The sequence below is a fragment of the Notamacropus eugenii genome, chromosome 6 (assembly GCF_028372415.1).
Source record: "Notamacropus eugenii isolate mMacEug1 chromosome 6, mMacEug1.pri_v2, whole genome shotgun sequence".
Taxonomy (NCBI): domain Eukaryota; kingdom Metazoa; phylum Chordata; class Mammalia; order Diprotodontia; family Macropodidae; genus Notamacropus; species Notamacropus eugenii.
This window is the reverse complement of record NC_092877.1, coordinates 331,798,328-331,822,854: the sequence shown is the minus strand read 5'-3', so window position 1 is coordinate 331,822,854 and position 24,527 is coordinate 331,798,328. Positions and strand designations below refer to the sequence as shown.

At 38.4% G+C, this 24,527-nt stretch overlaps 1 protein-coding gene across 1 annotated transcript in view; it reads left to right on the top strand.

The window, feature by feature from the left end:
- SLC9A9 (solute carrier family 9 member A9) overlaps positions 1-24,527 on the top strand; it is a 727,593-nt gene that overhangs the window by 362,642 nt on the left and 340,424 nt on the right. The window contains exon 9 of the mRNA XM_072618220.1: positions 9,102-9,190. Within this exon, the coding sequence (XP_072474321.1) occupies positions 9,102-9,190 (89 nt within the window). The remainder of the gene's footprint in view (positions 1-9,101; positions 9,191-24,527) is intronic.

Genomic DNA, 24,527 nt, shown 5'->3' with positions numbered 1-24,527 from the left:
AACTGTATGAAAGATTCAGTTTCCAGAATCCATTTGAGGGGACCAGGCAAGGCAGAGAGATTAGTCAAGATGAGACAACAAGGATAAGGTAAAGATGTCTTGAGGTCTGGGGGAAGCTTTTCTATTTCCCTCAGCTGGTTTTGACTTGCTTCAGAGGCAGTATAGTGTAGTAGATAGAGAGCTTGCTTCAGAGCCATAAAGACCTGGGTTCAGATTCTCTTCTGTCACATACTAAATATATTAACCTCGGCAAGTCATTTATCCCTTCAATGCTGTAGGCATCTTTTTAAGACCATAAATTGTAGAAAAGGTACCAATCTTCATTTTCTAATCTGGAAATACCATCCCTCTACTAATCAAATCACTGGTTTACTCCCTATTTTTCTTTAAGCCTCATCACAAGGAACATGGGTGGCAACAACACAGGGATAAGTGGCATGTCAATGAGAGAATGGGTGGGAGAAGACTGGTGCACTATGACAGCCTCAAACTCAAGAAGTGAAGCCTGGCTCATCTAGCCCTATTATCTCTTCTGAACATCAGTCATTTATTGCTAACTCTCATCTCTACCTGGATGACTTATTGATGTTGGTCTATCTCAACTCAGTAGTTATAAAATGGAATTTGTTGTCCCTCCTCCCCCCCCCAAGAACAACCAAACCGGACCTTCTTCAAAACTTCCCAGTTTTTGTTGGGGACATCACCACCCTTCTAGACACTTCACCCTACCACGTCAGAATCAGCCCTGAGTCCCCACTCTTCATTGTCAATTATGGGCCAAGTCTTGTCAATTCTATCCCTACAATTTTGCTCTACTCCATTCCACTCTCTCTACTCACAAAGTGGACACCCTAATTCAAGCCCTAATCACCTCTCACCTAGACTACTTTGAAGGCCTCTTCATTGGTTTTCTTGCTTCTATTTTATTCTTTCTCTAAGCCATCGTCATTTTAGCCACCAAAATCATCTTCCAAAGGCACAGAATTGGCTATATCACTTTCCTGGTCAAAAAAATTCAGAAGGTCCCTACTGCTTCTAGGATAATACACTTCTCAGTCTAACATTTAAACCCCCCCCCGCACACACACACACACACACACACACACACACACACACACACACACACACACGCACACTTACACAATTGGCTCTTTCCCTCTTCAGATCCCAGACAATTCATGTTACTCCCTCCACAGACTCTATGTTCCAGCCAACCTAGACCACTAGCAGTTCCCTTGAAATAGGTGTTTGATATCCTCTTCATGTGCCTTTGTACAGGGCTTCCTGTGCCTGAAATGAGATCTCTCTTCATCTGTACCTTTCAGAATTTTGATCTTCCTTCAAGACCCTCTGTGATCTCCCCTCAGTTCTTCATGGCCTCTCGCTCCTCAAATTATCCCTGATTTATTGTTGTCATTGTTGTTAGCTGGGTGACTCAGCTCATCCTCTCTCTCAACATAGCCCTCTCCCTTTCCTTCTCCTCTCCAAAAGAAGGTTCATTTAGATAGCTTGAGGTATACTGGCTACATTCCTTTCCCTCCCTTTCTTCCTTCCTTTCTTTCTTCCTTCCTTCCTTCCTTCCTTCCTTCCTTCCTTCCTTCCTTCCTTCCTTCCTTCCTTCCTTCTTTCCTTCCTTCCTTCCTTCCTCTTTTCCTTCCTTCCTTCCTCTTTTCCTTTCTTTCTTTCTTCCTTTCTTTCTTATCTTCCCTAAAACCTTATACCCCATGCACTCTGAAGTCCATAGATTGAACAGTGAAAGGTACCTACCCAGCCTCCACTCATTGACTGTTTTTAGATCCTCCTGGATTAGTGTGAATGTCCATAGTAACTGTTTCTCTTGAAACAACAGCCCTGAGGCTCCTGCCCCTCCCAGCATGATTTATCTATTTTTTTCTTTTCTATTAAAGGGGCCATAACCCTGACTACTTTTTAAAGAGGTTCTATTCATGAATGAGCACTACCTCACTTTAAGTGAGGACCTGAAAAGGCCTTAGCCTAAAAGGACAAGGTCTCCCATTGCATCCTGGGCTATCTCCAGTCATCCTGATGAATTCCTGGTCACTGGATCCAGATGGCTCAGGAGAAGAAAAGTGAGGCTGGTGACCTTGCATGGCCCTCTCTCATTCAAAACAAAATCAAGTGCAAGTCATGTCATCATTTCTCTGATGTCATGGAACAGCAACAATCTTTGATTTACTCAACTGTGTCCATGCTATATCTCCTGCCCTAGTAGACTATGTGCTTCTTGAGGGTAAGGAGAATTGTGGATTTATATTTTTTATCCCTATCACCTGTCACAATGACTCAGTCTTCATTATGAGACAAGACTTGTGATCTCATTACTGTGGGTGCTCCCCTCAGCAATGGAGATCATGGTGCACTGATGTCTTCTCATCCCATGTGACTCTTGGCTATATTCTCCCATCATCACCTACCGAAGTTTTGTGAACATGCTCCCAGATCCTTGCAAAGCTTTCTAGAATTCCTGTTGCTTAAGCATGCCTGGAACTGGTTGTACTGCTTCTGTTAGTACAAGTAATTAGGTGGTGCAGTGGACAGAACCCTGGGCCTAGTTGGGAAGACCTGAGTTCAAATACAACTTACTAGCTATGTGACCCTGGGCACATCATATAACCTTGGTGTGCCTCAGTTTTCTCAACTATCAAATGTGAATAATAATATCGCCTACCCTAACCAAAATGTTGTGAGGATCAAATGAGGTAGTGTTTGTAAAGTTCTTAGTACAGTGCTTGGTATATAGTGTGTGTGTCTGTGTGTGTGTGTGTGTGTGTGTGTGTGTGTGTGTTCATCCGTGTTCGTCCTTCGTTGCCAAAGAAGACCGTCAGAGAAATGATGATATGACGTGCACTTGACTTTGTTTTGAGTGAGGGAGGGCTGTGCAGGTCACCAGCCTCACTGCCCCTCCAGAGCCATCTGAATCCAGTGACCAGATATTCATCAGGATGACTGGAAATGACGCAGGATGAAGCAATTGGGGTTAAGTGACTTGCCCAAGGTCGTACAGCTAGTGAGTGTCAAGGGTCTGAGGTGAGATTTGAACTCAGGTCCTCCTGACTCCTGCACTGGTGCTCTATCCACTGCACCACCTAGCTGCCCACTTGGTACATAGTAGGTGCTTAATAAATATGTATTCCCTCCTCCTTTCCCTTCTACCAGAAATATACCCTTCAGAGGAGGATTCAGAGACTATAGAGAGTTCTCATTACTAGGTTTTAGTGGGAGATCAGACAGACAGGGAGCTCTAACAGTTGGGAAATCAGATCCAATGCCTCCATCTTTCAAGTGTGTGTTTGATGAGGATTAGGCTATATGTGTGGTAGAGAAAACTGTCAATATCAGTGCTGTTTTTAGATCCCAGAGAACTGAGAAAGGAAAAACTATGAACTCAATTTGAATGAAGTAAAAACATTATTACTATGCCAAAGTAATACTAATTATAATCACTTATGTGAACTGCGTACAGATGCAATTTGATTCAACATAAGTTCCTTAAGCACCTGTTATAGGGAGGGCACTGGACTAGGCACTAGGGAAAATACAAAATAAGGAACATGTTTTCTTCGCTGTCAGAGAGCTTAAAATCTAAGTATAAAACAGAGACACAAATAACTCTAAGGCAAAATAGGAAGATTAATAGAAAACAAATACTGGATTTGGCGTCAGACAACTTGAGTTTCTCCAAACTCTGCTAGCTGCATGACCTTGGGTATAAGACACTTGCCATTTCTGGTCCTCAGATACTTTATTTGCATAATGAAAGAATTATATTAGATCAGGGATTCTTAATCTGGGATCCACAGACCTCTGGATAGATTTCAAGGGGTCCATGATGGGAAACAACATTTATTTTCATTGATCTCTAACTGAAACTTACCATTTCCTCCAGTTATTTTAAAAAAACAAATAAACATAGGTTTCACCAAACTAGCTAGCAGAGGGTTCTAGGACATAAACAAAGCTTAAAAACCCCTGTAGTAGAAAATTTCTCAGGTTTCTTTCAGTTCAGCTGAAGTTCTGAAATGTTGGGACTAAAGTACCTGAGACTCCAACAAAGTGCAGCATGTGGAGAAGAAAAGTTAAATTCTGACTGAAGGGATCAGGGTGCTATTTTATGCTGGACATAAAGACAGGTAGGGCTTTGGGAAGAAGACATTCTAGGTATAGATAAAATGAACAGTCTCAGAGGAGGTAAAGCACAGGAATTTGTGAGTAAGTTTGATGAGTTTGGCTGGAGCATAAAGTACCCAGAGCAAGACTGGGGCAAGGTTATGCTGGAAGGGCATGTGTTACCAAATATGGAGGGCCTAGAAATCCATACTTAGGAGCTTGAGTTTTATCTAGGAAGTAGGAAAAGACTAAGTAACACACACACACACACACACACACACACACACACACACACACACCCATCAGCTCATCTTATAGTCCATTCAAGCCTTAGTGAATCATTTTGATGCATTATTATGAATTTTTGTAAAGTGTTAAGCCTTCTGATGAAAATTTAATTCTAGCTTCTTCCCTATTTATGCTCTCCAATTGATCTTGAATACAGAGTGTACATAGCTGTTTGAATTTTGTCTCCCGCATTAGAGTGTAAGCCCCTTGAGAGTAGGGAATGTTATCAGAATTTTGTACAAGATTTTTACTATTTTTGTCATTATCAATCATTTGCTAACATTCTACTCTGTAGTGAATGAGTAGTGTAGACCAGCATGGTATGGTGACTCAAGTATTGGTATCAGGAAGACCAAGATTCAAGTCCTGCTTTGGATACTTGTTAACTCTGTGATGCTGGATAAGTCTCTTAGCCTTTCTCAGTCTCAGAAGTGGAGGATACAAATTGTGCTTCCACTAGACTGGGAGCTCTTTGAGGACAGGGACTGTCTTTTGCCTCTTTTTGTATCCCTAGTGCTTAGCACAGTGCCAGGCTTAATAAATGTTTATTGGCTGATTAAATACTTCAAAGGGCTGTTGAGGGGGATAAAAGGAGATAATATAGGAAAAACATTTTATAAACCTTAACATGCTACATAAATGTTAGCTATTATTATTAATACCAGATGTCCATGATGAGACCTCTTGTATCAGGCAGATTAATCTAGCCTTATATGGATCAGAGCAGGTATATCCTAGAGATGGGAAAAGAAACCAAGGAGACCTTGGCAATTGTCTAGACAAGATCCTAAGGACTTGTACAAGGGTTGCAGCAATGGAAGTAGAAAGGAGGGACAGATATGAGACCTCATAAAGTCAGAATGCACAAGATTTGGGAATTCCTTAGATTAGTAAGGAAGCAAGAGGGTGAGACAAATTCAAAGCCAGGTTCTAAATATCTATGTAAGTGGGCAAATGACAGTACAATTGACAGAAGGAAGAGAAGAATGGATGGGAAGAAAATTTTTCTTGAGTTATGTTGATTTTGAGGTCCCTGGCTAACATCCAAGTGAAATACCCTAGAGACTGGAATTGCAGATCTGAAGAATGAGAGAAAGGTCAGGACTTAAGATTTTAGAGACATCTGCACAGAGGTTATTTATTGTTGAAGCCATGGGAGAGGATGATGACATTGCCAAGGGAAATGGGGGAGGAAAGAAGAGGGTTAGGGGGAGAGCTTTGACAAACAATACTTATGTTTAATTCTATCCAATACAATAACTTTTATGCATATCATTAAATATATTCAATCAACAGCATTTCAAGTTTCATTTAGTTAAAAACACTAAAAGGTTTGCATATATTCTGTCTGTAATTTGTAGCTCGTGAAGTCGGCTTCCAACTTTAAAACATTAGGGATAATTAGGAATAATACTTGTCATCCACTATGTGGGTGTTAAGAACTGAATATCTTTGGGGGCTATGAAGAGAAATAACCTCATTGCCTCAGCATGCTTATTTCTCAGTATTACGCTTTTATTTGCTTTCCTGCAATATTATAAGAATTAAAAATTTAACTTCTCCTATTACCTACTTCTCTCATTCAATCTTACTTGCAGGTTGTAAGTAGCTACCTAAGGTTCATGGTACTCTTAAGGATTTGTAGCCCTAAAACTATAGCTCACAAGTTCCCACTAGTGTATTTCCATTTAATAGTCAGCCAGATGACATAATTATGCCAGAGCAAAGACATATACTGAGGTAGTAAGATATGACAACAGAAACAAAACATAGACATAAATACATTGGAAAAGAGGCATACGTTTGAATAACTCATGTCTCTGACACTGCAGAATCTGGACGTCTTTGTCCCTTATCATGGTGTCCTCTTACTGCTCTGCTAGGATCCCTGGTCAATCCCCACCCCACTACACTGAAATGTTAGTTTAGAGGAGTACAAATAATCTGAGAGAAATGGGCTGATGTCAGGAAATGCAGTATATTTACTATCTCTTACTCTTTTCCTTCTTATGGTCATATTGTCTTGTTTTCAAAAAGTATATTCTCTTTTCCGTGGTTCATCCCCTTCCTCATGACTTGATATAAATGATAGGATAGAGTTCAAATTGCCCTATAGATGATAGGAGTTTATTGGTAGGTGGTTCTGTTTAACATAGAAACTGTAATGGGCCACAGGACACACATACAAGTGCGTAAATAATTGTTTTAAAAGTCAAGACACATTTACCAAAGAAGCAGTAGGTGTGGTGAGTATCCTCATACCTTCAGAACTAGAAGTAATTTAATACTTTGAAAGTTTCCTTAGAAAAGTAGTTGATTTTTTAATAGAAATTTTGTGGAGTAAAATATAATTATACAAGTATTTTTGTTTTCTTTTTCTCATATGTTTAGCATTCCTAAAAAACGGAGCAAAAAAATAGAAGAAAAAGAATTTACAGAGTAAAACTCTTTAAACAGTAGCTGAATACATATTTCTGGCAAACCTTCAGGGTGTTTAGTCCTTTCACTTTAAGAAATTTGAGCTGTCCTTTTAAATGATGTAATTCCATTTTGGATAGATCAATTCTTTTCTCATGGTGGGTAGCTCTTTCAGAACATAACTTTCCCACTGACTTTGTAGACAGTCTTTGAGAACTGCTGTGGCTTAAAACTTTGCCAGTCTCTGGCCAATCTGGTGACAAATATCTTCCCAATTTTTGAAATTCACCTCCCTCATCCCCTCTGCTTCTTAAAACTTAGATTTCTAAAAAGGCTAGACTCAAGCACCACGATCCCTATATGAACCCTTTCCTGACTTCCTCAGCCTAAACCACCACCACCAGCACCCCATACACCTCACTTGGTATGTATTTTGGTTCCTTTTCCTTTTTCTTTGAAGATGATTTTTTTCTTAATGGAGTTAGAGATATTTGGCCTGAATAAAAGAAAGTTGGGGGGAAGGAATGGAGATTATAGCTGTCTTTAAGTACTGGAAGAACCATCACATTGAAGAATGCAAAGGAGTAGATTTCAGATTTCTTTTGGGAGGGGTTGTTGGGGGGGGGTTAAATTCTATTGTAATAATTAAGACTATCTAAACACAAAATTGTAATAAATTGGTTCCCCTACACTTGAGGTCTTTAAGCAAAGGTTGGATAACCACTTAGCAGGGATATTATGGACAGGATTCTTGGTCATATATAGATTGAACTAGCTGGTCTTGGAAGTGACTCAACTCAAAACTCCTTTTAATCTGTGATAATCCTCATGCTTACATAGGAGAGTACAAAATTAAAATTCTTAATGACAAATCAGCCTAAGTCTAAGAATTGAGGATATATATTTTGATATCCTTAAGAATTATCAAAATTTGATCTATTAAACTTATTTCGGTCCATGGGATTATTCTTCTTAGACCAGAGTCTTCTCTCAAGTTCCTCTATATTCTTCTTCTATACCTAATTTACCTAAAACTTCTAACCTGTTAAGTCCATGGCATACTGCCCTGTATAACCTCTACCGTAGAAAGTATAATATCAAACTGAATTCAAATCTATACGTGTGTGCCCATCATCAAGTCTTTGAAGGAGGGTATTATGTCTTTTCTAAAATTTGTTTCTGTCCACGCACCTAGCACAAGCACACAGTATGTAATTAATGAGTTTTTTGTTAAAATTGAACTTGGATATAAACCCATAAAATGAATTATTGAAGTTTTCTTCCTTCCTTTTTTTGTTTGTTTGTTGCTACCCCACCACTTTGGAGGGGAGAAGGAAGGCACTTAAAAACTGGATGTATATTTGCCAACCTCCCAGCCTGTGTCTGATGATAGTTTGAACGAACCTATCAATTATTTGAGGTTTCACTTTCATATAAAGAATGATCATTAACAGAACAGAGATCACTAGATGCCATAGAGGATAAAATGCTGGATTCAGGAAGGAAAAGTAAGTTCAAATTTTGTCTCCTACATTTTTAGCTGTATGGCCTTGGATAAGTCTCTAAAACTCTCTAATTCTCATCTATAAAGTAGAGACAATGGAACCTACTTCCCACGGTTTTAGTGAGGATAAACAGAGATTTTATATATAAAGTGCTTTGTAAATATTAAAACATTATATAATTATCTGAATAATAAGAAGATACCAACTCACCCCAACTTGTTGTCTGTTTATCCCTGATAGATTATTTAGTAACTAAAAGATGAAATATCCTATTGAGTTGAAGGGGAGCAAGAGCAAAGATCAAAACCAACAAACATTTATTAAATGTTTTCTGTATACAAGGCACCGTACAAGCATTGGAGTTATAAAGACACAAAGGAGACATCTGCTCAGAAAGAACTTACTTTCCATCATCTATTTTCCTAAGGTCACAGATTTAGAACTAGAAAAGATCAGAAAAAAAAAAAAACTCATCTATTCCAACCTCTCTGTTTTTTAATAGATGGAGAAACAGAAGCCCCAAGAGATGAAGTGACTAACCAATAGTAAATGGGCAGAACCCGACTTTCAAGCCAGGCCCCCTGACTCCAAACCCATTCCTCTCTCCATGACACCATTGATGTCTCCCAAATTTATTGCAATTTTTAGCATTAGCATTATGGAAATTTTAACACCCTCCAACAGCTCATCAAGCAGATTCCTGGGGCTCAGACTGGGGGAAACAAGAAAACAGAATCTAACTCTGGTGTCTTTGAATTTCAGGTATAGTGGCTGTTCTCTTTTGCGGTGTCACACAGGCCCATTATACCTACAACAATTTGTCGTCAGACTCCAAAATGAGAACAAAACAGGTAAAAGAAAAGATTATGACTGTTTTTGCCTCTTTTCTAAGTGTGAGGCTTGTATAGCAATTCTGTCAAGTAGACCTTGAAGGAATTTCATTAGAGGGAAGAAAGCTTAAGCCTTCATTATGGGTAGAATATTTATAGAGATCGTTCCTATCCCTTTCCATCCTCCCTTCCCCAGACACCCCTGGCCAGGAAAACCATTAGCAATTCTCTTGGTAAGCAAAAAAAAATAGTTATAATAATCTCTCCCTCCTGAGAGATCTCAAATGTAGAATGTCAGACTTAAAGATGAAAGACACAGAATTACTAATAATTCAGAGTCACTTACATCTAAAAGCATATAAAGCTTATGAGATTGGATAGTTATAAGAAAGAAAAAGAAGAGAATGGGGGAGGCTGTTAGGTTTTTAAGGTTGTGTTTTTTTGTTTTAGCCTCATTGGGCCTACAAGTCCATAGAGTACCAATGACCTGTCAGTGGTCACAAAAGACAGAATGTGGTTTTCATGTACAAGCTGCCTTATCTATCAGGTATTTCTTCCATCTATGATATAGAGTTCCTTGATAGCAGACAGAATATCATACAAAAACTTACTATAAAGAAGGATATCTCCCAAGCTACTGACCAGGATTTGCCAATGGATCACGAAGGCTCACTTGTGGCATTGTGGGAAAAGCACTGGATTTGAAGTCAAAAGGCTTGGAGTCAATTCCTTCACGAGTGTGACTTCATGCGAATCACTGAACCTCTCTGGGTCTCAGTTTCCCCATTTTTAAAATTAGGGGGTTGGATTAAGTGACCTTTAAGGAATTCCCCAATTCTAAATCTATGTTGCAATAAAATGTTCAAGCTGGCTACTATCTTCATAGCCCTCAGTTCAAGGACAGCAGAGAGGCTAACTCAGAGGGCAGTGTCATAGCCTTCCCATTTTGCATTACCTGACTTTCCTCTCTTAAGGACATCCTGGGGATGTTATGTCTTCAATCAAATGAAAAGTAGCAATTCTTCACAAAGTCCGAGGGCCTGTGGCAAATACCCTCTGGCTTCTGGTTTCATACAGTCCATGGGGGGACAATACATGTTAGCTGAGAACAAAAATCTGTAATAAGGTCCTTGTACTCATGGGAGCCAGTAATAAGATTACACTAGTTTCGTTAATTTGCCTAAGACTTTGAAAAGCAAATGTCCTTTTCTGACATTGTTGAATTCTTTGAGAGTTTGCATTCTGGAAAGCTGGGACCCTGTTTAGTGACTTGTACTTCTAAGTCTTGCTCTGTAGACTGTTATGCGGAACTTCAAAGGCAATTGTCTCAGGGCTAGACAGCAGCCCTGCACCTTGGGGAGGCACAGCTGATATCAGTGCCCCGCAACCTTCTGTTCTCTCTCCTTCTCTGAATAGTTTGACAGAAGATATTTGCCAGGCTGCCAGCTTTCACTTTTACAGAACTCTCCTTTAAGAGAGAATTTTCCAAATTCATTTTCTAATATCATTTACAGCTCCTGTTTCTTTCCTTCCTTCCTTCATCTCATTTCCCCCTTTTTCTTTCTCACTCCCTTGCCCTTCCCTATATCTTCCTCCCTCCATCACTTCCTTCTTTCCTTGTTTTTTTTTTTCTCTGCCTCAATTATAGGACTCTCCTTTCCTTTCTGGATCTCTTTCATTTTAGTATCCATAGCTATCTTATATAAATAGGTGTTCCTTGGTATAGCACCTAGCACCTAGCCTTTGATGTATACAGTTTTCATTCAGTCAGACTTTCAACAAAAGTTTATTAAGTGCCCCTAACCTGATGCTAGGGGCAGCTAGTGACACAATAGATAGAATGCTGGGCCTGGAGTCAGGCAGATCTGGAGTTCAAATCCAGCCTCAGACACTTATTAGCTGTGTGACCTGGGCAAGTCACTTAACCCTGTTTGCCTCAGTTTTTTCCTCTGTAAAATGAATTGGAGAAGGAAATGGCAAATCGCTCCAGTATCTTTACCAAGAAAACCCGAAATGGGATCACAAAGAGTCAGACACAACCAAAAAGGACTAAAACAAACCCAACATGGTGCTATGGAAAACACAAAGATAAATATAACATGATCCTTCCCCTCAAAGACTCTATACAAATTACAGGCTCATTGCTGTCCATGTAAAAATTCTGGGGAATCTAATATTTGGTTTTATTTTAAATGAAAGAAGATAATGATCATTAAAATTCTAATATGAAAAGTATATCATCAAAGTAATATACGCTAATAATAGTGGTTTCATTTCATTCTGACACATTATATTAATTTCCATTTGATAAATGTCATGCTTAAGACATATGCCTAATGTAATTCTTAGATAGTGGTGGAAAGATCCAGAATAGCCTAGTTTCTTGCATCATCTCTCCTGGCATAGATATGTTCACCTTGCTGACTTGCATAACACTTTGCATTACAACTTTCGCCATTACTCTTTAATTCTTAATTTTTAAAAAAAAGGCTTGTAATATCTCAGGCATCAGTTCTGATGTTTTAGTCTGTTCTGGACAACAATAGCCAGTTTCCCTGACTTCCAACAAAAGAGATCAAAGATACCTCTTAAAACTTAGAATTGGCTTGTTTTACCCTAATTGCACTTCATTTGCTAAGCTTCCTCTCACTTTTCTGCTTCCTTTGATTCAAAGTACCTTTAAAAATATGGAATTAGAATGCCTGAATTTGTGAATGGCTGCAAAGTGTTTAAATTTCTTCTTAGCTAAGCTGAGACATTTTTTTCAGTGAAACTCATTAAATTATATAAAAGACATTTAGTAGTTCAGTTAATAAGTGTTCTCTTTTAAATGCTAATGGGTCTAGCACTCACACATCAAGGCAAGAACACATTGTACTCTGTCCTCAGAAAGAATTATTATCTCTCACACCTTTCATTTAGAATTCTTCTTCTAAAGCCAACTTGTGTCATGGTGGGGACCATGGATTTCCATTATTCTTTTGGGGGATTTTCTTTTTTTTACCATATAGCCATAGTTAGAGTATGTTTTCTCAAACCAGTTTGGGTTACAATTTAATTACACATCTGTAAAGTTTTGCCATTATAGCACATAATTATCGTTAACAGTCTTTGCTAAGTGAACCACCTGAACATGGACTAGTACTGGAAATTATTTTTGTTGTTTAGTAGTTTTTCAGTAGTGTCTGAGTCTTTGTGACCCCCTTTGGGGTTTTCTTGGCAAAGGTACTGGAGGGGTTTGCCATCTCCTTCTCCAGCTCATTGTACAGATGAGAAAAAGGAAGAAAACAGGGTTAAGTGACTTGCCTGGGGTCCCACAGCTAGTAAGTGTCTGAGGCTGCATTTGAACTAGGAAGATGTCTTCCTGGCTCCCGGCTTAGCACTCTATCCACTATGCCACCTAGCTGCCCATGTGCTAGAAATTATACAATTCAAGTTCACAGTTTACTAAGTTGATCTTATGTGCAGAACATTGTACGAAGTGTAAGGAATGTATATGATTTGAAAGTGATCATGTCTCTCCCTTTCCTCTCCCCCAGTATCAGTGGCTCCCTATTACCATTAAATGCCTGACATCCAATCCTTCACATTCTGGCTCCAGTCATACTTTCCAGACTTATTTCACACGACTTCCATTTCCAAACTGGCCTTCTTGCTATTCCATGCATTGAACATCTCCATCCCATCTCCCATCTCCATGCCTTTGTACAATCTGTCCCCTATACGTGGAATGCATTCCCTATTGAGCTACAACCACCACATCATATTCACTTCATAATATCACTGGCTCACTTCAAAAATACAATAGAAAGAGAAATGAATCTGGAATTGGAGATTCCACCTCTAAAGCTTGGTCCTGTATAACCTTAGGTAAAGAAGTTAACTCCCCTGGGACTCAGTCTCCTCATTCATATGATGAAGGGATTGAACCAGGTGGTTGCTAACATCTCTTTTAGATTAGAATCCATGTTCCCATGGTCCCCATCCTCTCCACTTATTAGGGGTATGACTGTCCTCAGAACACCATGAATTTACTTATTTTTATTTTTTTTATATTTCAGTAGAACCTAAGCTACTTGACAATTTTTATTTAATCTTCGTAAAGAAATGTCACAAAAGTTAGAAAGAAATATGGACAATGGGTGGAGTAGTTTAATTTGGATGAATTGGAGTGATGCATGAATGAAGCAGAATTTTGAGTATATAGCTAGATGGTACAATGGGTAGAGTACTAGGCATGGAGTCAGGAAGACCTGTGTTCAAATTTGTCTTCAGATACTTACTAGTCATGTGACCTTGGGCAGATCACTTGATCTCTGTTTACCTCAGTTTCTTCAATTATAAAATAGAGATATTAATGGTACCTATCTCCCATGCTGATTGGGAGGGTCAAATGAGATAACATGTCAAACATAGTGGCTGCCATATATTAGGCACTACATAAATGCTATTATTATTAATAATGTTGGTCTTTTAAGATTAAATTATCTACTATTGTTTTAGTGACATTTAATTGGCAAAATAAGATGGGAGGAATGTGATGTTTCCCATAAGTAAAGTTTTCAGATAACTAAAGATTATCTACTAAATACCAAAACTTGAAACTGTTTTTGGTGTAACTATTCTCTCAAAGTTTCTTTCGAAAATGGAAGCAAATTATCCATCCCACCATTTTCAGGTTGAGATCATAAAATGAATTAAAGGCTGGAAAAGACCTTAGAGATCACTAAATCCAAACCTCTGATTTTACAGATGAGGAAACTGAGACCCATGTAGTTGAGGGTTCTTCTCAAGGTGATGCAGATAGGAAGTGATAGAATATGGATTCAAACTCAAATTCTGCCATTCTAGTTTCAGTGTTCTTTTCATGATACCATGATGGCTCTGAGAAATCCAGAGAACTTTGTCTTTTTTTTTTAAAACCAGAACCACCATTATTAATGTTCATGAATCATCATGTAAATATGGGTTTATCTTTCTGGATATTTACCGGCATCATAAAATGATGTGACCCTGAGAGGTCATCAGATTCAGCCCCCAATGTCATGACAACCAGGACAGGTGGTGGCCTTTATGGTCTTAAAAATCCCTAAGGATAAAACCTCCATAACCTCATTTAATAGCCCTTCATTGTGTTTTATCACCCTATTTGATGGGCTCAGGTATATGGATCTTCATCTCCATAAGGGCATTATTGTATGGCAAATAGAAATTATCTAGTTGGGTATAGTAGATAGAGCTCTGAGTATGGACTTCAGATCCTGCCTCTGGTGCTTGTCAGCTGTGTGACCATGGAAAAGTCACCCCTCTCCTTCTGAACCTCATTTTCATCATTGATAAAAATGGGGATAATAATATCCATGATTCCTTCCTCACAGGACTGATGTAAAGATCAAGTGAGATCACGTATCTAAAGCACTTTACCAGTTTTAAAACCATATATAAATGGCATTAATTGTTATGGTTGCAGTTTTTTCATTCTTTTTAATTAAATAATATTGAAACAACCTAGACCATAACTCTGTGTGTGTGCGTGTGTGTGCACATCTGTGTTAAAAGAAGGGGCCAAAATGAAGCACACTATTTCCTTGTGGACCTAAAAACACAGGAAATGACTTCAGCAAAACATCGGGTCTTGACGCTCTTCTTCTGGAAAAGGGATGGAATTGCTTCTGGAAATATTGCACATAAAAGGAAAAGTCCATCAATGAGGGCATGAAGTAGAGTGGCAAGTTAGACCAGAGTTCCTGACAGAGAAATCCAATAAATGAGAGTAACAGTTCAGTTTTAAGAAAGTGACTTAAATGCAATTGTCCTGGGTTGCATTATGAAATAATAATAAGAATTTTTTTTAAAAAGCTTCTGATTGGAGTCAGCATGACTGATCTATTCTTGTGCACGAGGAGAATATCCATCATACTCTAACTGTAGTCGCCCTGAGCAACCAGGTAACAAAGCGATTTCTGAGACATTTCTTCTGTGACTGCAAGCTGTGATAAAATAAAACTATTCTTTAAAAAGTTTGGAGTTCTTTTATTATGGAAAAAAATAATAGATTTCCCCCCATTTACAGAGAGCTTCGGCTATATTCAGGGGAAACTGTAAAGGTTAGACCAGTGTAGCATTAATATCTGATCCAAACTAAAGGAATTCTTCATCTCTCTGGAAAGGCTATCTGATCCTCCTTAGCTTTTGTCAAGGACTGAATTGAATTAGCTCTCTGGTACAGTAGGGATCTGCTACTTGGGGTCCAAGTTAAAAGATTGTATTATAAGTGAGAATATATTATAATGGCTTCCCATCATGCCCCAAGATCTGTCACGCCCTGACTGATTTTTATTGTTGCCACTAAATCAGGAGGGTAAAGCATGAAGATAACCATTTGCTGAAATATGTTCTTGATTTCCCAGCAGTTTGAAAGGACCTAGGAGTGGGGAGAGAGAAAAGGCAACAGATTGGTGGATACACTAGGGGGTCCCTAAATGAAACTTCATTATTTCCAGTTCCACATAATAGGTGACATTTAAAGTCCTTTTCAAGATTCTATAACTGACCATGGTATGTTGTCTTTCAAATTTAGGTAGTTCTTGAGCTCTTTTCCTAGTACTGCCACAAAATAAGAAGGAAGCCATTTAAATGTTCTCATCTATGAATTTTTTAAATCCTAAAAATGAAATTCACATATTCAAACACTAATTCATTTTTTAGATAGACAGAATTATTAAGTGCTTATCATGTGCCAGACCATGTGCTAAGCACTGGGATGACAAATAATAAATAAAGTATTTTAATCAGTCCTTTGCCCTCAGGAATATTAAAAGGAGATTTGAATTTAGTTAAAATCAAAAAGATGATGACAATCAAGACAATGAACCTCTTGAAGCCTCAGTTTCCCTATCTGTAAAATGAGAAGATGGGTCTACATAGCCTCTATGGTCCCTTCCAGCTCTGAATCTATGATCCTACAAAAGAGATGAGTACTGAATAAGATTTGAAAGTCTTCTGCGTACAAGTAGATGGTTGAATCTATGGGAGCTGATATGATAAAATCTAAAGAAAGTTGAATTGGGACTACTGAAGTTATCAGTTCTATTCTTAGTTCATGAAATATTAAACAAAGAAATTCAGTTACAGTCTGACATGCACCTTATATTTTAAGAGACAAATTTCAAAGAGTTTCCAGAAAATTAGGATAGATTCCTAGACTAGAGTCCTATCAATCTGAAATGAACTTGAAGCTCTGAAATGAAATTCTGATGGTAGAATTCTAATTATTAAGAGAAGAATAATCTGCCTAAAGAGACCAATGGGCATTCGTAGGGAAATCATAAGCCAACTTAGATTTTAAAAAAAAAAAGATATTTGTAGAAAATAGAAGACAAGTACAGGCAATTCAAAATGAATGAAAAGGAGTCTCATGATACCATAAGAATCATCTGAAGAACACTAAAGAAAGAGTCAAGGCTGGAAATGGATGTTGAGATGTCATAAAGGCTGTTTTGAAGATATGCTGGGGAAGGAAAGAAGATCAAAGAAGGAAAAAAAACAAGGTGAATGAGATGTTGATCATAAAAAAAGGTTGAAAAAAAGAATAACTTTCCTTTTACTTGAGTTTTCTCTATCGAGTAGAACGATATTTGATCTGGGAAAGGTAAAACAAAAATGAGAAACAAAGAGTAGAAACCACAATAAATGAGGAAGTTGTAAGTTGCCTTTTTTGAGCTCAAGTCAACAGGTCAAAGTGAACTAAATCTCAGAGTGCTGAACGAACAGATAAGTCATTATGGCTGATTTAGTGTCAGTCATCTTTGAAAAATAGTAGAGGATAAAAGAGGTGTCACTGATTATTCAAGAAAGGGAAGAGGGTGAAGATTTCAAATTACAGCAGTGATCTTAATGTCAATTCCTGTCCAGATTCAAGAATATATTTTTGAAGGGATGGTTTGTAACCCTTTAGAGAAAGAACTTGTGAACACTGAGCCAGCCTCTCCTCTTCAAGAACAACTCATACTAGACTCAAACCAAATTCCTTTTTACAGGGTAATTAGACAAGTAACTCAGAGAAGCACAGAGAACCACTGTGTACCAAGTAGACACCTGAATTTCAGCAAAACATTTCTAAACAAGGTTCTCATATTATCCAGATAGGCTAAATTATATTACAGTTTAGTAGACTCAGAACAAGCTGGATGAAAAAGCCGTTCATAATTTGTCAGTCTGAAAGGAGGTCTCAAGGGTCCAACTCAACTCAATGATCAGTCCTTGGCTCCATGCTATTTCTATCAATGACCAGGATAAGATCATAGATCATATTCCTCTCCAGTTTTCTCAGGTCACAAATAGCTAACACATTGAATGGCAGAATAAAGATTAAAAAATAAAGATCTTAATAAACTGCAACAATGAGCCTGGATCTAAGATTTTTTTTTTTTTAGAGATAAATGAAAAGTCCTTCATTCAGATACAAAATAATCACCTCTCTAATTACAAAATGGTGGCAGACAGTTGAAAAAAAAATCTGAAGATTTGAGTAGACTCCAATCAGTGCAATCCTCATGGAGAAGGCAGTGTGATATTAGAACCAAACAAACCAATGTTATCTAAGATGAATTAATAATGGTACCATATCCAGGGCTTTCATATTGTCAAACTTTGGTTCCTCATTATGGTATGGAAATGACCCATTATTTCCGAAGTCTATACTAGCAGAATTCAAGCTCTGATAGTATTGAACCGAACTGGAATGAGTGTGATTTTTGTCCTACTTATAATCTGCTCTGTCTGTATAAGAAATGGCTCTAGTAATTGACTGGTTGGTCTTCAAAAGGGGAGATTCTTGTCCAGTGAGTCCATATAGTATTGGAAGGATAGAATTACATCCATGCTGACATCCTTAGATGAAACTCAAAGAAATAAAAAGGCTGTAGCTAAATGGAAGAATTGACCGGTGGTTCTTCCCTGGAAGTTGAATAGGGGAACTGGTTTCATCCTGTTCCCAAGAGCAGTCTCAAACATCATTTAATGGGATGATATCATTTGACAGTGGTCATGATGTGCTATAACTTATGCAATAACATTTGTAGCAGAGGAGGAAGTAGAGGAATTAAATCATAAATCTCAAGTCCTTCAGACCAAATGACAACAGTGATGGTGTCAATGATATCTGGCCTATCTATAGGATTTTAGCATTTGCAAAATACCTTATGCTCATTATCTCTTTGTTCTATATACTCTTACAGTTTAATTGTATAAACATATGCCTTAACACTTGGTGACTTCATTGTAAACAGAAGCACAGAGAAGAATGGCAAACAATGTTTTAGAAGGTGGCAGTTTAGGGTTTAAATATGAATTAAACCAAAAAGTTACAAGTCACTTGGAAGCCTCATGCTTCTGTATCATAATTACTTTCTTCAAGAAAAGAATTAAAGAGTGTTGGTCATGGCTGGTGCCAAACAGCCTCACAAAAATATGAAATCAACTATGTCTGCCTATTGAGTCAAGTGATTACTGAATTATTCATCAAAGGTAAAAATTATCATTAAATTGAAAAAAAGAATAAAGAGAAGAAGAGACGCTTCTGGAAACTCTAATAGTTCTAACATGATCTATTTAATCTTACTGTTGACTTTGAAGAATAGGAATGTCATCATCCATTTGAGCAGTTTAACTAGTGTGAAATATTTGCTGCAGGAGAGCCAAAAGGACCACCCAACTACTTTAGCCAACAAAATCCTCTCCTTGACAAGCAGAAAGACATAATATTTAAATAGGATTAACCTAACAATACACATAAGAAAAAACCTAAATGGATTAGGAATGCAGATCATCCAGATTATTATATGCAGTTGGATAGGCTGTATCCATTACATACTGTAGTCCATTTAACATATGTTTCTTGGACAGACACTGCAGATGCCATAGCTGAGCCCCAAATGGAAGAAAACAGGATGGATTGCACTTGGGAAAGTATAATGTTTTCTATAATCTGGAACTCTTCTCTGATGTTAACGTTTACATTTTAACATAAATACTTTCCTGGTTATGTTATATGGTTATGATTAATGGAATACCATAATTTAGTTGCAGGTGACCCATGGGAAAATGATGAGATATTTGATGTATTAGTAAGGTGTAGCATTTTGCACATGTTCTTGCATTCAAGAAATGGTGTAAAATATATTAGTAATAAAGTGACTAGAAAATAAAATTGCAGTAACAGCAAGAGATGACTTCCAGCTTTGCCTTCTGATCCTATAAACTTCCGTGAGCTCCTCTAAGTCTTTTAAATCTAATGTGCTTGCCGGTGGGTGGTAGTTATATGTAAACATGGTAACCATGTTTGCAATAAGTACATTGTCTTTCTGGAATGTATATTCAAGACGTGATGGAGAGTCTACTAAGACTTATTCAACTTGCCAAGAATTTCCTATTTCTGATGACTCATGTGGGGACAAATGATCCTGCTAGAAGCAACCTATAAAATATCTCTAGGTTCTTTGAATTGCTGGACAAGAAATGGAAGGATCTGGGGATACAGTGTTTTCTTTTCACTTTCTTTTCCTACTTAAAGGAAGAAAGTATAGAAGTTTAAAAAAAGGATTTAGGAAGTAAATAGAAATGTATATGTTGTGAAAAATGAGATTTGTCCTTTTGAATCGTGGCTTAAGGCTCTAATATGAATGGCTTCTAGCTAGGGAAAGGGGAAATATCATGAGAATTTAATTCCTCGCCTGAGCTTAAATATATCATCAGCTCCTGCCCATTAGACATTTCAAACTAGGTATCTTAAACACTTGTTCAAAACAACTCATTTTTTCTCCCAAACCTAGTCCTCTTCCAAACTTCATTATTTCTTTTGAAAGCACCACCATACTTCCAATCATCCAAATTTACATCCTTGTTATTAACTAATCAAGTCTTTGCTCTCATCCCACATATTGAATCAGTTACCACATCTTCTTGTTTCTACTTCCACATCGCTAGCATCTGCCCCATTCTCTCCACTCACACAGACAATACACTAAATCAGTGCCTCATCACCTCTTGTTTGCTTTATTACAAGTGGCCTCATCATTGGTTTCCCTGCCTCATGTGTTTGCCCCATTCAATAACCTATAGGGAAAAATATAAAATTCTCTATCATTTAAATCTTTTCACAATCTAGCCCCTAATTTTCTAGCTTTATTACATATTGCTCCCTTTACACAATTGTTCTTAGTTTTCCCCATTCAAGATACTACATGCTCCAGTCTCTTACCTTTCAATTACCTATTCTTTATACCTGGAATGATCTCTCCCCTTAACCCTCTGTCTTAGAATCCTTGGCTTCCTTCAAGACTTTGGACAAACACTACCTTCTCTGTGAAGTCTTTCTTGATTCCTGTGTCCTACTCCCCCTAACTGCTAGTGCATCCTCCTACCTGAATTAGCTTCTCTTTTGTGTATTCTTAAAATTTATATTTACTTGTTGCCCTCCCTACCTAGATTTAAGGTCCTTGAGGGCAAGGATTAATTACCCAGAACCTAGAATAGAGCTTGACACATAGTCAATATTTAACATAGTTATTGATTAATTAAACTGTGGTCTTATAGAGATAGGACTTCTGTGCATCATCAGTTTCAGTGTCAACCTACTTATGCCTCCTCATCCTTCGTGATTCTTGTCCTTGTATTTATAAAAATCCTGCATAAATAATTTACTAAACATGCTGGAGACCTTCTATTAGGATTCTTAATATTTTGGGATGACCATTGTAACATTCAAGCTATTCATCCATTATTTCACTGGCTTGTTATATGTATGTGACCTATACATTTAATTTTCAAGTCATTTATGCCCATGTTATCACTGATAACAATGCTCTAACTAGCTAATTTAAACACATCTTGTAACTCCCTTTAGTTATCACACAACTTTTGATGAGGTTTAGAGGCATTGGGGACCCAGAAATACCAGTCAGGGAACCATAAATGATGAGGTTTAGGGGTGCTGGAGACCCAGAAATACCGACACGCCAGGTTCTGCTCTATTGAATTTGACTCAAGCCTCCTAAAAGCCAAAGAAAGACAAAGTTTATTAAACGTTCGCCAAATTGGGTTGACTCTTAGGGAGCCTAAGCATTTGTAATGTTTGTATTCACAAGTGGACCAGGTAGGAATCTCAGATAGACAGAGTCTGAGCTAGATTGAATCTGAGTGCCTTCATAGAGGCAAGATGGAACTTAAATACAGAAAAGACTATAGGAGGGATCTGGGGGTGGTCTGGTAGTCTAGGGTGATGGGAGTAGGGGTTTAGGGAGGGTCTTGAGGAGAAGTCCAAGGAGGGGATGACTGGTCAAGGGTTGGAAACAGCTGGAGGCTATCAGGAGATATCAGACAATGAAGGGTTTGGGTTGGAAGCAGGTGGGGCAATCCAGGTCTTGAAAGGGGCAGTATGGTAATGAATACAGATCTTGATGGTAGTGGTCAGCAGCCTGGGGAATGGGGCTTTGATGGGATCAAGGGTGGGGAGTGCAACAGAGACCTGAGCACAGTGATAATGAAAAGCCCAAGGCCTTCCTGAGACAGCTGGAACAAATGGGAAGATTAGATTTGAGTAAGAAAGACCAGATTAAGTAGGAAGATTGAAGAGGAGCTCATGGAGGCTCCCAGAGTCTGAACCCCATCACTTCAATCCTTTTAATAATGTGGTTTATATCTATATAAAGTCTTTGTGGACTAAAATTCTATAGGGAAAGTCAATCCAGGAGGGATGAGAAGTGCCTAAGAATGAAAAGTTTATGATATAAAGAAAAGCAATCTTAAGCCAGTGGTATAGTAGATAGGACAATGGATTTGGTGGAAGAAAAACCTGGGTTCAAATCCGACCTCAGGCAATTTACTAGCTGTATGACCCTAGGTAAGTCACTTAACTGTAACTATACTACAGCTTCATCTCTAAAATGAAAGGTTATACTGGATGACTTCTGAAATCCCTTCCAGCTCTAAATCTATAATCTTAAAAAAGAGAAAAGAGAAGTTGTTTACGAGACTGGTGTGAATGCAGAGAATATTCACCAACCAACTTTTTTAACACATGCACAGAAGATGGGTGCAAGGGTAGGTTACTGTTTTTGTCATTCAGCTATTTCAGTCATGTCTTACTCTATCCTATTTGGGATTTTCTTGGTAGACATGTTGGAGAGGTTTGCCATTTCCTTCTCCAACTCAAGTTACAGATGAGGAAACTAAGAAAAACAGGGTTAAGTCACTGTAATGTTAAGGAGATTTATTTTAATGAAAGATCTTCCCTGCCCATTCATGGGCCTTAGATTAGGGAATCTGTTTTGTTTCCTGTTTTGCAGGTAGGCCCACACCTTTTATTAATTGCTAATGAGGCACTGAGTCAGGAGGGTCATGATGCCCATGGGCTCTGAAAAGTGTATATATACTCTTAGGTGAGGTTTTGCTTTGGAGGCTTGAAAGAAGGTTCCTGTGCCAGGTGTTATTAGATAATTGGGTCTGTCTGTTGATCTGTGATGTATGTATTGTTTATGATCAGGCAATTGGAAACCCTGTCCATTGGCCTTTATTTCTCTACTTGTGTTTTTTCTTTTGGTGAATGTCATTAAAGTAGATTGTTGATCCCTCAAAACTTGCTTTCCTTTTAGAAAAGCAAATCTAAGAACCCGTACAGCAAGCCCTCCTATGAATACTGGGGTGTTTGCCGCTACAATGTCTTGTCCAACATTACACAACTAGTAAGTGTCTGAGGCCAGACTTGAACTGACTCGAGGTCTGGCACTCTAACCACTGTACCACCTAGCTGCCCCCCAGGATAGGTAACCTAGGACTAATATAAAACCACTGTTGGCCATACTAGAGCTTAGAATGAACGTTCAGTCACTAGACATTATGAAGAATCTACTATGTGCTAAGCTACATTGTGTTAAGCTATGGAAGTTAAGGAAGACAAAAGAGTCCCTGCTCTCAAGGAGTTCATAACAAAAGCTGACATAGAAAGCAAAGGATAACAATAAGGAATTGTTTAGGTTTTTTAAGCTACTTTGGGTTAGATCCCTGTATATGGGACAAAGCAACGTGATTTATTGAAAAGAAAGCTAGATGTGAAGTCACAAGACTTCATGCCACCTACCTTGGTGACCTTGGGTAAATCACTAAACAGCTACATTTCTGGATCTCTGTTCCCTTGTTTGTAAAAGAAAGGGGTTGGACTAGTTGGGTTCTCTGATCCCCGAAAATTCTGAATCTGTGTAGGAACTTAAGACAGAGAGGAAGCAAAGATGTTTAGTTTTATTTTATAGCCTCTGTTTTCTATGTCAAGGAGGGTGACCTTTGGTCTACAGAAAAAAAATGGTTAATGAGCATTGGATGATACTCAAGTTTACTCAAGTAGAGACATAAAAAGAAAGCACCTAGCTATTGTTGATGTCAGCTAGCCCAAACTATATCGTTAGATACTGAAGGAAGGGTCAGATGCAACAACTGAACCACCATCAATGATCTTTGCAGGATCACAGAAAATTGGATGATGTACTAAAGAATTGGGAAAGGCCAGATGTTTTCCAAAAAAGAAAAATATTGGAGCCTGTAAAATAAAAGTCAGTGAGATTGGCTACAGTTCCTGGCAAAGATTGAGATTGCATTATTTTTAAAAAATGGTAAATGAACTCAGTCAAAGAAGCAGTAATCACAAAGAACCAGCTTGGCTTGATCAAGAACTGATCTTGCCAGATGAATCTCGTTTCTTTTTGGGACGTGGTGAGTACACACATACACATACACACACACATACACACACACACATACACAAACACACACATATGTATATATGTAATATTGTAGATTCGGGCTAGTATACTTAAATTTTAACAAAGCATTGGATGAAGCCTCTTATGTCATTTGTTTGCCTTCTAACTAGTCTTCCTGTCAAGTTTTTCTCTTCTCCAATCCATCCTCCAAGGCCGAGCCAACGATATCAGCGCAACAGCCTTTGAAATCTTCAGCCTAAAGACGGGACTTCAGTGGGTCACTACTTGAACATCCAGAAGCTGGGATGCCGGAGTGATCAGTAAGTGCTCTCCCCTCCCCCCCGATGACCGTGAGGGAACCATAAAATTCTTCCCCAGATTGATCCTGGATCAGTGGGAGCAGCAGAAAGGGGCGAGTGGTCTCGTAACACCAGAGGCTGGAGAGGTGGCAAAGGGGGATTCTTCCTACCGTGGTGGAGGCTATCTGGAGGGACAGACGACCCAGGGCAGAGAAAAATTCGCACTGAGACCCAAGCAAGCCGCAGCCCGGGAGACTAGCCCCAGGAGGGGCGGGAACACGCATTAGCCTCTAGGCGTGCCCCAGC